This window comes from Apodemus sylvaticus, chromosome 7 (genome assembly GCF_947179515.1).
Source record: "Apodemus sylvaticus chromosome 7, mApoSyl1.1, whole genome shotgun sequence".
NCBI lineage: Eukaryota > Metazoa > Chordata > Mammalia > Rodentia > Muridae > Apodemus > Apodemus sylvaticus.
Window position 1 is genome coordinate 102066558 of NC_067478.1, and position 14414 is coordinate 102080971.

The 14414-nt window shown below is 49.4% G+C and overlaps 1 protein-coding gene across 1 annotated transcript in view; it reads left to right on the top strand.

Moving 5' to 3' along the window:
• Positions 1-5749: 5749 nt before the first annotated feature.
• St14 (ST14 transmembrane serine protease matriptase) overlaps positions 5750-14414 on the top strand; it is a 42490-nt gene continuing 33825 nt past the window's right edge. The window contains exon 1 of the mRNA XM_052188767.1: positions 5750-6075. Within this exon, the coding sequence (XP_052044727.1) occupies positions 5995-6075 (81 nt within the window). The 5' untranslated portion in view covers positions 5750-5994. The remainder of the gene's footprint in view (positions 6076-14414) is intronic.

The window sequence follows — 14414 nt, forward strand, 5'->3', positions numbered from 1 at the left end:
TTTTCTCCAAAGAAAGGAAGCAACCTTTGGGCCTGCAAGATGGCTCACTGAATAAAGGTGCTTGCAGCCAAGCCTAATGGCCTGAATTTGATCCCTCAAACCTACAGAGTGGGAAGGAGAACAAATTTCAGTGGGTTGTCCTCTGCCCTTAACACGTGTGTCACTGAGGCAGAGTACACCCACACATACACGCAAAAGTAAATACGCAAATGTGTAAAGACAGAAAGAAAATAAGCCTTTGTCTGGTGTTTCGGAATAGGCTGCTCTTTTACCTGCAGGGAAAACCAAAGTCCCAGGAGCCCAGTGAAAAAACTCCAGCATGAAAGTCACAAAACACAAATGGGGGAACTGTGGTCACACATTGTAAAGGGAAGGGTAAAAAACCAAGTAAGCCAGGCGGTAGAGGTGCACTCCTTTAATCCCAGCACTCAGGAGGCAGAGGCTGGCGTATGTCTTTGAGTTCAAGGCTAACCAGGTCTATACAGTAAGTTCCAGGACAGCCAGAACTAACTCTGTCTTGAAATAAACCCTGTCTTCAAAAAGAAAAAAAAAAAAAAGATAGATGTTAGTGTGCAGATATCCAGGTACAGGTTACTAAACTAAGTAAAGCCAAAGAAGCAATCAGAAAAATGGTTTAGCAGTTTCCCATAGCCGAAAGAGAGGAGGTTACTTTGGGGACAGGTGACAGATGTGTGGCTTGAGGGGGAGTGAGGTTTTCAGGTTGTCAGGCATGGTGGCACATGTCTTTTAATCTCAACACACAGGAGGAATCTCTGTGAGTTCCAGGCCAGCCTGGGCTATTTAGTGAGATTCTGTCTGAAACTCACTCACTCTACAGGTCAAGCACAACCCTGTTCTAAAAGAGAAAAATACATTTTTAAGCATCAGTATCCACAGGTGGAAAATTCCACACCTGAGATGGACTGCAGGCACATTAAGAATGGTCCATAAAATTACATTCAGCTACACAGATAAGATATATATGAAAAATCAATGAATCCTGTCCTTAAGATATGACCTTAATTCCATATGCAGATATTCTCAAAGCCCAGAAAATTCCGGGCCCAGGTATTTCCAATGAGGGAGAGAAATGACCTCTATTGTCTCACGCCACTATCCATCACAGGGGTGTTGCCTTACAGTTAGCCAGTGGGTGGGGTGTAGACTCTGTTCGTCTTATGCGTTAATGTAAACCACATTTATTCCTGAAAAGTTAGATGATATCAGAAAACTAGGAAGTGTTGTCATTTTTTTTTTTTTGTACACTCACCTTTTAATAACAATGACTCATTGCATGTGCGGGGAAGACGGACGCTAACCCTTGCCTTTGGGCTGGGGACAGATAGGTTTGACCAAGTGTGTCTTGAGAACAGACTCACTCTGGATGCAGTCTGTCTCGGACTGTGATCCCGGTGGACTGGAACTGGGAGGAGGACCATGACTCTCTTGAGTCACCTACAATGGAAGAGCGCCTGAGATTCCACACTGCCACCAAGGGAACAAATGCATCTGAGTGGAGCAAAGTGGATAAAGAAAGCCTTCGGGGACTAACGTGGATCTTTCCGGAGGGGAGCCTGGGCGGGGCGGGGCGGGGCGGGGCGGGGCGGGGCAGGGCGGGGCAGAAGGCTGAGCAGATAGATTTGCAAGCGTATTTTGGAAGTGGAACCGCCAGGCTATTGATTAGTGCATTTGTTGTTTGTAGGTGGGTGGGATCGGTAAGGAAAGAAGAGCGCCATACTTCTAGCACAGGCTGACGGAAACCACTGAGTGAGACGGCCATTCAAAGCCACCACCGTGCAAAGCCACCGACAATGAGACTTTGCTCAGAAGTGCTGTTCTTCGTGCACAGAGATGCTCCACAGCCCACCTCAGGCCTCTGGAACTTTTGCTTTTAGTTCATAGAACTGCATAGGTGTCTAACCCAGGGAAGGCACTCGAGTGGCAATTTGAACACAGTGCATTCATTACAGATGCCAGCCATGGCCCTTCCTAGGGAATCACTGTGTAGGATCAAGACACTGAGTACACTCTGCCCATGACAGACGTTTAGCCTTACACTAATTAAGTTCAATCCATTTGGGTTAATCCCCATAAAATTACAGTGCGCTTTTGTTTCTAAACTGTGACTGCGAAACAACTCAACCACAGCTCCGGCAAGGGCTTAATAAACTGATAGTTAGCTTCGTGAACTGTCATCAGCCATTCTGTTTTGCAACAGCAGTTTGAGAGTCAGGAGGGAAATAAAAACATTCTGTAAGCTGGGCAGTAGTTTCAGGGGGGAGGAGATTTGTTCTGCTGGGGAAGAATGTCACAGGTGTGATGTGCCACATGACAGCTGGGCCTCACCAGGAGTAGGCAATGTGGTTATGATAAACAGGGAGGGCTGGGGACAAATAGGATTGACCAAGTGGCTTGCCAAAGCTGGGGTCTGTGATGGCAGCGACAGGCACACTTAGCGTGGAGGTATTTGCACAGTTGGTGCTTGCAAGTGCAGGGTCGGCACACAAGGCAGCTTGCACAGGCTAACCAGCAGCACTGCGTCAGATAGACCCGGAGACACAAAGATGTTCTTCGTGGGTGAGGGGTCCGTAGCTTGTTCTGCTCATTCTAAATCTCCCCTACACATCTTTACTGCTGCAGGGTTTTCCTTTTCATGAAGGAGTGGCTCTTGCACTTCCTGGTCCTGCTGTCTTAAGAGTCTTGGTGACTTTAAACTTGAGCTAGGTCTACATGCTTACTTCCCTACAATACTCCCACTTCCCTGTAAGCAGGTGTTTTAGCCCGAGTCAGGCCCACAGGTGCCCACCTTCTAAGTGACTTGCCCCCAGGACATGAGTGAGTTGGAGAAGCCCTCGAAAGGTCCTAGGAATGTGAACTCAAACCCAGGAAGAGAGCTGTAGCAGCTTTGGACTAAGCTGGTCCAGCACAGGGAGTGGTGTGGTTGTGCCTTGAGGAAGGCCTGTGGTGAAGGCTGGCTCATTTGGTTCTAAGTTAGCCTTGTACAGTGAGAGATGAGAAGGACTGAAGACTTTGTGCATACGTGCATGTATGAGTGTGTGTGTGTGTGTGTGTGTGTGTGTGTGTGTGTGTGTATAATGCTGGGTATCAAACACATAAACACTCAAATGAGATGTTCTCTAAGCCAGGCAGTGGTGGTGCACGCCTGTAATCCCAGCACTTGGGAGGCAGAGGCAGGCAGATTTCTGAGTTCAAGGCCAGCCTGGTTTACAGAGTGAGTTCCAGGACAGCCAGGGCTATACAGAGAAACCCTATCTATCTATCTATCTATCTATCTATCTATCTATCTATCTATCTATCTCTATCTATCTCTATCTCTATCTCTATATCTATCTCTCTCTTTATATATATATAGATATAGATAGATAGATAGATAGATAGATAGAGACTGTATCACTGAGCTCCATCTCAGGTTTTGGGTTTTTAGACTGGCTACTCTTGGAGTTCCTCATTGACAATTTAGAGACAAAAGCACTTAACATCATGTATATTTTTATTTTATTTATTTGTTGAGGCAAGGCTGGCCTGTGTGCTGCTACCACATCTGCCTTATACATTCTTACTTTACAAGGATTAAACCAAACAGGTCTAAGATAGTAGCATAAAGTTTACTTTGTCCTGTTGGTCATAGAGATGTCTCAGACATGCACATAGGGTGTGCATGACACAGAAAGGTGCTTCTTCCACTGGATTTACAACAGATTTATGGCATTGCCTTATAGTCAAATGACCAGATAGGTGCCTTTCACAGACAGATACACATTTAGCTTTCTGAGATAAAGGATGAAACTGTAGGGAGCTGGGAGCTGGGAGAGAAAATGAATCATTCTTTTCTCAAGAGAATAGCAGGTTCAGACCCACGAGCCCCTTCTGGTCTTTGCTGCCTCCAATACGGCTAGCTTTCAGTAATTCATTAATTAAAGGGCGTTTGTTCCAGTGGTAATCCAAAGCAGGGAGTTATTTTTCAATATGCTCCATTTGGCTTTGGAGAGCTTCACATGCAGTATGGTGACAGATTTATTGTGCATTGCATTGTCATAACTTAGACTTGGAGGACTGTGGAGACACAGCAGTGCAAAGATAGAGGTACAGAAAGACCCAGTCCCGGGTCTGCTGGCTGCCCATCCAGATAGGCCAAGTCTATGTCAGTAGACTGCCTTTGGTCTAATATCCCCAGAGTTGTTACTTCACGTATATCCGGAATACAATGGCAGGGAGCTCTGCTTGATGTAGCTACTGTGGGACACAGACTCATGGAGATTATTTTAAGAAGGGGTGGGTTCACCGGGTGGTGGTGGCGCACGCCTTTAATCCCAGCACTTGGTAGATTTCTGAGTTCGAGGCCAGCCTGGTCTACAGAGTGAGTTCCAGGACGGCCAGGGCTATACAGAGAAACCTTGTCTCAAAAAAAGAAAAAAAAAAAAAAAGGAGTGGGTTCTAGGTAGAAGCTTGGGACTTGTTAATGTCAAAGTAGGAGTTTTCTTTCTTTGTTTGTTTCATTTCGTTTCGTTTTGTTTTGTTTTGTTTTGTTTTGTTTTTTCGAGACAGGGTTTCTCTGTGTAGCCCTGGCTGTCCTGGAACTGGCTCTGTAGACCAGGCTGGCCTCAACTCAGAAATCCACCTGCCTCTGCCTCCCAAATGCTGGGATTACAGGCGTGCGCCACCACCGCCTGGCCGGGTTTTCGTTTTACTCATTCTTGTTTCTCAAGAGCCGACAGCACACACTACGAGCTCAGTTTTGGTTCACCATGCCAAGACTGCAGAATATCAGTGGAGAAATACTCAGGTGATTGCTAAAGTAGAGAGAGCACCTTTGATGTCTGTGCTGGGAAGGCAGGTTTCCTTAAAGAAGGAAAGTGTAGGCCTTACAAGGTGACTCAGCCAGTAAGGGCTCTTACTGCTTAGCCTGATGATCCTCCATCCCTAGAAGCCGCAAGGTGGAAGGAGAGACCAGACATCTTTTTTGTTTTTTGTTTTTTGTTTTTGTTTTGTTTTGTTTTTTTGAGACAGGGTTTCTCTGTATAGCCCTGACTGTCCTGGAACTCACACTGTAGACCAGGCTAGCCTCGAACTCAGAAATCCGTCTGCCTCAGCCTCCCAAGTGCTGGGATAAAAGACTTGCATCACCACTGCCCGGCTGAGACCAGACATCTTGCAAGTTGTCCTCAAACATACAAATAAACAACAACAACAATAACAGCAAATTAAATGAAGAGAGTGCAGACAAAAAAGGGGAGTTGACGAGCGATCGGTTCGTTTAGGGCTCAGAAAGGATTACGAAAATCCAGAAAAGGCGCTTTTCAAGACGGGATGCGCAGTCAGTATCTGACGTTGCAAACGGTTGGAGGAAGACTCCGAGGACCTGCAGTCATTTCTCTGGGCACAGGCCACTGACAGTGGTTCCAACAGTGAAGAGGTTGCTACTGTCCCCAGGAGGGGACATGACACATGGGGAAGCCATGTAAGATGATTAATTGTAGGAAAGGTCCACGGGAGAGAGATTAAAATTGTATTAGAGGTGGTGGACAGGTGGCCGGTATCAAAGGGCCGGGCTGAAGGGCGGTGCTCCAGAAGAAAGAGCCACCTGTGACAAAGAGGAAAAAGGAGCCAGAACTTTGCGGTGCTCCTTTTGCGGGGGGGGGGGGGGGGGGGCGGTTCTGGCAGGAGAGGAGGAGCCCCTGGCGGGAGAGGAGGAGCCCCTGGCGGGACCGGCCGCAACAGGTGTGCGGGCGCCGGTGCTGGCTGGCTGGCGGGGCGGGGCGACCCGAGGCCACACCCTGAAACTACCTGCGCGGGGAGGAAGGATGAGAACGGGAGCCTTCGCCGCCGGCCGGGCGCGCTGGGCCTGCCCCGGAACTTGGACCGTGCCTCCCCTCGCACCCCTCGTCCCTCGTATCCCCAACACCCCGCGGGCCATGATAGTCGGCTGCCTGCAGGGACCACGCTTCTGAGACCGGCGATCGGGCCGCCGAGACCATGGGGAGCAATCGGGGCCGTAAGGCCGGAGGGGGCTCGCAGGACTTCGGCGGGGGACTCAAGTACAACTCCCGGTTAGAGGTAAGCGAGGGCTGGGGACCCGGGGCCGGGAGTCCCCAGTTCCGATCCGCGCGCACCGTCACCTGCGCGGGGCCCTCGGTTTCGCCCGAGCTCCGCTCTACGACCCGTGGGTGGCCGGAGCTCGGGTGCACAGGTGGAATTTCCTGTTCGGTGGGTGCCTGGCCGCTGGTGGCAGGGCGGGGCCGGTCGGACCTCGGCCCCAGATCTGCCTAGCTCCGGCCACCGAGGAGGCGGGAAGCCCCAGGGCCCGGAGGCGTCGGGGGCGGAGGGGGGCACTCCTCCTGCCTCCTGTCCTCTGGCTTCTCTTGATGGCTGGAAAAGAGGACCTCCGTGGGGACCCCCATTGCTCTGGGCTAGCTGGGCTCGGAGTGAGTGACCTGGTCTATGGCAAGGACAAGTTGGAGACTTGTCTGTCCTTGGCCTCTGCAGAAATTCGTTTTACTCTCCCTGGTCAAAGGCGCTTTGGCTCTTTTGTAAGGGGTGAATTCAGAGCAGAGCTTTGTCCGCACAGAGTGAGAAGTTGAGAAGGTGGCTGTCTGGGAGTGGTGACGCCTGTGTCCTGAGCCTTCTGGGAGCCTTTAGTAAGCGGGAAACAGAAATCATGAGAAGTTTCTTGAAAGACCTCAGAAGCATTTCACTTTGCAGTACACAGTGGAGGGGTTAGTCACCTTACTGAAAGACACACACGGGACGGGGGCGGGGTGGGACAGTGGGACCAGCGGGCAGGCATTTTTCTGAACCGCAGCAAGAGGCTGGCGAGCGAGGCTTATTGCTCTGGCGGAGGCCGTTTCCTGGAGCCGAGTTTCCCCTTCCGCCACTTTTTCATGCATTCCTTCTCTGGTGACTTGGAGAAGGGCAGATCTCGGGGACCGTGAGCCAGGCCTCTGCTGCCTTCTTCACTTCTCACCCCTTGTAGCCAGAGTCCCCCCCCCCCAGTCCCCCTCCAAGCTGGGTTTCTGCCCTGCTGTGAGAGGCCACCTGCTGCCGCCTTCTCTTTCTTTCTGTAATTGGGGTGCTTGTGAGTCCTTAGTAATTGGTTGCTTGGGCTCGTGCCTCCTCAGCAGGTAGCATGCTCTTTGGTGTTTGGTCGTCAGGGCTGTTTTTCTCTCATTCTCCGTTTGCCCTTCCTGACTTCCCTTTTGAAGATTGATGCTGATACTGAAAGTGGGTCCTCTGGTGACTGAATTCAGTCTCCTGTTTAGGCCACGGTACCCGCCCCCTACGGGAGGGGGGGACGCACAAAGTTTCTCCCTGACCCAGGGCGGGGCTCACTGCTCTGGTCCCTGGGCTCCTGCTAGATTACTATTCACCAGTGACTCCACGTTGCCTTCCTCCTAGGTCCTCATTCATCTCCATCCCTTGGGTTTCTCCCTTCTGCAGCTTTCTTTCTGCCTAGGCGACTCACTCTGGTTTTTTTTTTTTTTTCCCAGTTTGGTTGAACGACCCCTGTACCGGTGCTGGACCAGGCACTCACTGCCCAAAGGGGCTCTCAGAGAGAGATAGGATGAGGCTGGTTTCCTCTCTCTCTCTCTCTCTCTCTCTCTCTCTCTCTCTCTCTCTCTCTCTCTCTCTCTCTCTCTCTCTCTCTCTCTCTCTCTCTCTCTCTCCCCCCGAGACAGGGTTTCTCTGTATAGCCCTGGCTGTCCTGGAACTCACTCTGTAAACCAGGCTGGCCTGGAACTCAGAAATCCGCCTGCCTCCGCCTCCCAAGTGCTGGGATTACAGGCGTGCGCCACCAACGCCTGGCTAATGAAGCTGGTTTCTTTGAGGAACTTAGTGTTTCGGGACGTATGAACACACACACACACACACACAAAGTTCGACGCAATGCACTGTGTCCTCAAGAGAGTAGCCGAGGCTCACTTTTATATCTCTAGGAAATCTTCAAGTTCGGACTTCTACCCCAGGCTTGCGTGTTCCTGGCTGCGTCACCCAGGAGTGTCTGTTTACAGTTGGGGTCTGCAGATCTGCTCTGACACTTCCTCTGACCAGTCTGTGTGGCTGCTGCCTCTTGGGTAGCTTCTGTCACAGAGACTGGCTGAGGTCTGGCTGGGTCCTAGGGACACCACTACCACAGCTTTTGAGTTGTGACTTGTCTGTCCCCTCACGGCTCCTACAGAGGGTAGGAGTTATTTCTCTGTGTTATTTTTCCTGTTGCATGTATCTTGGGACTGTGTGTGCCCTGCCCAGGGATGGCAGGTGTGCAGACACCAGTTGTTATGGCTGTTAATGAGAACGGAGAAGTCGGTCTCACTGATTGGTTAGGTCAAAGTTTTTTTTTTTTTTTTTTTTTTAGCTTCAGGTTTTTTTTTTAAAAGATTTATTTATTTATTTTGTGTATACGAGTACACAGTAGCTGTCTTCAGACACACCAGAAGAGGGCATTGGATCCCATTACAGATGACTGTGAGCCACCATGTGGTTGCTGGGAATTGAACTCAGTACCTCTGGAAGAGCAGTCCCTGCTCTTAACCACTGAGCCTTCTCTCCAGCCCTGGTTAGGTCAAACTTAACCAAACTGTTGAATGTTTGATGGTGACTGTGAAGTTGCATATATGCATATGAAATATGCATATATGTTTAGTAATGATTTCCTTAGGTAAGACTGCGTGTTCCCCCAACAACTGAGAGACAGATTGGGAACTTACAGATGTTGTGGGTCAATACTAGGTGTTTGGGAGCTAGGCCTTACAGCCCTGAATGTTTAGAGTCATCTGCTAATTGCTCAAACACTCACCCATTCATTCAGCCACTCATTTGCATAACAGCTATTTACAGGTATTTATTTAAGTACCTGACCAAGAAGCACTTACCAGATACCAAGAAAGATCCTAGTCAATACCGAGAAAGATCCTAGTCACAGTGCCTGCCTTCCGTGTCACCATGGGTACTGTGGACAAGCACAGAGTGAGCATTTAGAAGGACATCTGTCTAGCCCAAGCTGGTTACCAGGGCAGATGAATTGGGCTGCAGTAGTGACCCAGGAAGACAACATGGAATCAAGACCCAGGGCCTCCACTGCCCGGCTGGCTGATATGAGACACTATCCAATCCCAGTAAGCCTGTTTTCCTGGCTATGAAAGGGGATGGCATGTGTGACCCTGGTTTATTCCTAAGACTTAAAGGAGTACTTTGCATAGGAAACCTTTGTAAATCCGAAGTGGCTTTCAGATCAATCAGGTTTCTTTTTTTTTTGTTTTGTTATTTATTTGTTTATTTATTTATTTATTTATTTATTTTGAGTTTAAAAGTCCCTGAGACCAATAGGAAGGTGATATATTTGGGGGTGCAAATTGGAATCTCCACCTTGAGTGGGTCCCTGGGCTGCCTCGTTGAGCACGGGGCAATGCTCCAACCAGGGAGGGTGCGCTGGGGAGACACACCCCAGCCATCTGCAGTCTCCACCATCTTGCTGAGGCCTTTCACCTTTCACTTCACTCTCTCTCCAGCTTCTATGACAAGAAATGAGTGGCCTGCTCACCCCGATTCCCTCGGGTTCTTTTCTTTCAGCAGGCAAAGTGCACCTGTAGAAACCTCTAAGGACTGGGTGCTGGGTGACAGAGACCGAGCAGGCAGTGGGCACTGGGAGTCTGGGCGTGTTGCGTGGGTGAGGAACAGCAGGTGCTGTGAGGGGAAAGGAAGGCTGTTTTCTCCAGTGGCTATTAGAAGACCCACCCTTCCTTCTACCCCAGGTCCTACCAACGTCACTTAGGAGTCTGGAAAGCTGAGGCAGAGGAGGAGACCACTGAACTTTAAGAATTGCTTTTGTGTGCCCGAGTCTCCCGCTCCCAGTGGTCTTGCTTAGGGCCATCTGCGGCTAAGCTGTCATTATCACAGGCTACAGAAGGAGAAGCGATCTTGCTTCCTCTCTTACCTGGTCTCTGCGGAGAGAGGCCTCAGAGTGCTGCGGTCTTGGAGTTCCCCTGGTGTCTGTTTTCTTCTCTAATGTGTGGTTCTACCCAGGTGGCTTTTGTGTTATTGAAATGAGAGGGAGGGAGGGAGAGAGAGAGAGAGAGAGAGAGAGAGAGAGAGAGAGAGAGAGTCTGGAGAGAGGCCACATCTTAAAGATGTTATCTGGCTCCCTGTGGTGACCACGGGGCAGGATCGTGTGCAGCATTAACTTTTGCTGCTGGTACTTGGTAGCTTACAGTATTGTCTCAGAGGTCATGATGTTCCTCTGATTAGATTCACAGTAGGGAAACATTCTGAGAAGTTTGTCATTAGGTGGTCTGGTCAGTGTGTACACCTTGATTGTACAAGGTGACATGCTGTGGCCTGTCACATACCAGAGCTTTATGTTGTGTGCTGTTGTATGTGATGGTTTTTTGTTTTGTGAAGTGTGACTATTCATATAGAATCCAAACACAGCCCCCATGTACTTCAGGTCATCACTACATTACTTATATTATATAATACCATTCAATAATCGTTATATTAGAGATAAACAAAATGCCTGTACCCGTTCCCTACAGATATAGTTTTTATTTAGTTATTAATTAGTTCTATTTGTTAGTAGTTGTCTGTAGTGCTAAAGGTTAAACCCAGACCTTTGTGCCCAGCAGGTAATGAGCTGCTTAGTCCTGTCTCTGAGTAATACTCGGCTATCCTGGAACTCGCTCTGTAGACCAGGCTGGCTTCTAGATCTGCCTGCCTCTGCCTCCCAAGTGCTGGAATTAAAGGCATGTGCCACCACCACCCTTCCCCGTCAGACAACATTTCTAGAATCAGGTCCATACTGAAAATTCCTCCAGGCGTTTGTCTTTGTTTTTTTGCTCATTCGACCTGAGCTTAAGGATCCGTCATGTTTTCTCTGGAGTTTTTGTGACTGTTGTCTAACTGGTCGGAATCTCAGATCCCTTTGTCCGTCTGTGGCCGCTGCTGGTGATGGCTTATAATGACTATCATGATGGTGATGGAGGAAAGGGTGGAGGATTCCATTTCTACCCTTGCCTCATTCAGTACCTAGCTTCGGTCCGTTGTCTTACTCACCGTGGCATTGACGTGGAAAAACTGGAAGTATGGTTTACAGACGAAAACTCTGGGGGCGCAAAGGCCTTGTGTAAACCACCCAGAGGCAGTGGGAGGTAGAGAAAGATTTCAGACCTTGATCTGTGTGACTTCAAAGCCCATGAGCTTAACCACAATGCTATTATAAAACTGGGTTCCAAGGACGGGGTGATTGATGCGTATCCCCAGCAAATCCCAGAACACATCATTAGGGTGTTGTGAGCACATAAAAAAAAAAAGAAGTGCTGATCACCAGGCGCCAGCCCAGTGCACCTAAGTCATCTCACTCCAAACCTGTCTGGGTTTCCTTTTGATGGGCTGACCTAGCCAGGAGACCAGGAGCACAGCAGAGGTGATTGCAACTCGGCTTCCATTGAAATATACCTTCATTAAATGTCATAGCACAACTTTCAACTGAAAAACAATTCATCCAACAATGTCACCCAAGTTGACAAATCAACTCAGTCCATTTCATGTCCCTCATCCCAACCCTTAGCTGGTGTGTGGATATGATCCAGTATGCTGTCCTGCACAGATCTAGCAAAGGCAAGGCAGCGAGCCTGACTCTGGGCCCCATGGAGGACTGGGGACTGGCAGTCTTAAGGTCTGGTAGGTTTGTGAGCATTGTGCTAAGGAGGGTCCCTCTGGGCAGTGACCTTCCGGGCTGTTCTCCCCCATTTCCTTCTGTGCCTTTTCCTCTCTAGTGACAATTCCGTCGGGACATTCAGACTTGGGACATTGGCCTCTTGGCTTCTGGAGGTGACAGTAAGCTGGGAGGGAAAGGCCAATGCCACTGATGGTTTAGCAATGACTCAGATGGAGCTAGCTGGCCCTCTGGGTGGACTGTCGAAACAGAACGTGTCCATCTGGGTCTGGAGGAAGGGCTGCCCACATGACACCATTCTCCCAGATGGAAACAGAAACCGCCCCACTCCGTGTCTCGGGGTGAGGAGCCTCCCCCACCCCAGTGCATCCAGAGGTTTGAGGTGACAGTGATTTTACCATAGGCCAGGCTTGTCATTTACCAAGTGACTCCCCCCCCCCCCATCTTTATCTAGATGTGTTAAAAGAATATCTTCCAGGATTGGTGAGATAGCTCAGCAGGTAAAATCACTTGCCAAACAAACAAGCCTCCACGTCACAGTGTTATCCTTGAAACTCCCAGAAGCTTTCCATGTAGTGGCTCCTATCTGTAACCCTGGCATTCCTCCTGCGAGATGGGATGTAGAGATAGAAAAACTGCCCAGGGGCTGGAGAGATGGCTCAGGGGTTAAGAGCACCGACTGCTCTTCTGGAGGTCCTGAATTCAAATCCCAGCAACCACATGGTGGCTCACAACCATCCGTAATGAGATCTGACCCCCTCTTCTGGGGTGTCTGAAGACAGCTACAGTGTACTCACATATAATAAATCTTTAAGAAAGAAAGAAAGAAAGAAAGAAAGAAAGAAAGAAAGAAAGAAAGAAAGAAAGAAAGAAAGAAAGAAAGAAAAAGATTGCCCAGAAGCTAGAAAGCCAGCTAACCCTTAGCATATCACTTTGCAGAGAGAGAAAACAAACGAACAAACCCAAGATCCTGCCAAAGTAAGGTAGGGGGAGAGCGCTGACCCCTGAAGCTGCACACTCGAACCTCCACAGGCACCGGCACCACAGCACAGGTGCATCCACACACACATCGTACACCCCACACTAGTAGGTAAAAAATAAAATAGTATTAGAAGGCTAAGAAGGTTTAGTATACATTCAAAGAAATTATGCTAGACCCTGATAGTATTTTTATTTTGTTTTGTTTTTTTTTTATTAGATTTATTTCTTTTTCGTGTGTGTGTGTGTGTGTGTGTGTGTCTTCAGTCTGTACGTATGTGGAGTGTGTGCAGGCTGACTGCCTATGGAGAGCAGAGGAGGGGGGCACTGGACCCCCCAGATCAGGAATTACAGATGGTGGTGAGCCGCCATGTGGGTGCTGGGTGTTGAGTCCAGGTCCTCTGCAAGAGCAGTAAGTGCTTTTAACCGCTGAGTCATCTCCAGCCAGTCAGAATTTTTAAATGAGAGGACATGCACTGGCAATTTGCTATTGTTTATACATGCTCCATCTCTCCCTCCCTCCCTCCCTCCCTCCCCCTTCCCTCCCTCCCTCTCTCTGTTTTGTTTGTTTGTCTCAAGATGGTCTCACTATGGAGATCTGGCTATCTGGACCTCACTATGTAGGACCAGGCTGGCCTTGAACACACAGACACCCGCCTGCCTCTGCCTCCAGTGTGCTGGATACTTTTATGTGCATCCCTGTGTACATAGACACGTCTGTGCAGGTGTTCTCAGAGGCAGAAGAGGGCATCAGATCCTCTGGAGTTACAGGTGCTTGTGAGCCGCCCCAGTGAGCTGTGGCCCCAGCCCCTGTTCCCTGAGGCTTTAATCCTAACCCTAACCCTAACCCTAACCCTAACCCTAACCCTAACCCTAACCCTAACCCTAACCCTAACCCTACAAGAAGTGCTACAGTTGTTTTCTGGAGAGCCCGCTATGGCGAGCATGTATATAGAGGTCATTTACAGGAGTCAGCTCTCGCCTTCTACCTCGTGGGTACCAGGGGTTGAGCTCTGTCAGACTTGCCAGCAAGTATCTTTATCCACTGGCCTTTATTAAATACCTTTTGTTTTTATTTTTATTTAATTTTTTTTGTTTTGTTTTGTTTTCGAGACAGGGTTTCTCTGTATAGCCCTGGCTGTCCTGGAACTCACTCTGTAGACCAGGCTGGCCTCAAACTCAGAAATCCACCTGCCTCAGCCTCCCAAGTGCTGGGATTACAGGCGTGCGCCACCACCGCCCGGCTGTTTTTGTTTTTAATGTCCATTTTTTTTCTTATTAATCTATTTACCCACACTACATCCCAATGACAGACTTCCCTCCCTGCTCTACCCCTCCCCTCCATCGCACCTCCCCTCCCCCACCCCCTCTCTCCTTCTCAGAGAAGGGGGAGGCTTCTCAAGGATTTCAACCTGGCCCAGCACATCAAGCTGCAGCAGGACCAGGCGCTTCCCCTTTCACTGAGCCTAGACAAGGCAGTCCAGCCAGAGTAAAAGGGTCCAAAGGCAGGCAACAGAGTCAGAGGCAGCTCCTGCTCCTCCTGCCTGGGGTCCCATCTGTCACACATGAGCAGGGGCCCCAGGTCCATCACACGCGTGCTCTTCGGTTGGGGTTCAGCCTCTGTGAACCCCAATGGGCCCAGGTTAGTTAATTCTGTAACCTTTGACCCCTTTGGCTCCTCCAATCCTTCTTCTCTTTCCTCCATAAGATTCCCTGGGCTCTGCCTAATGCTTAGCTGTGGGTCTCTTAA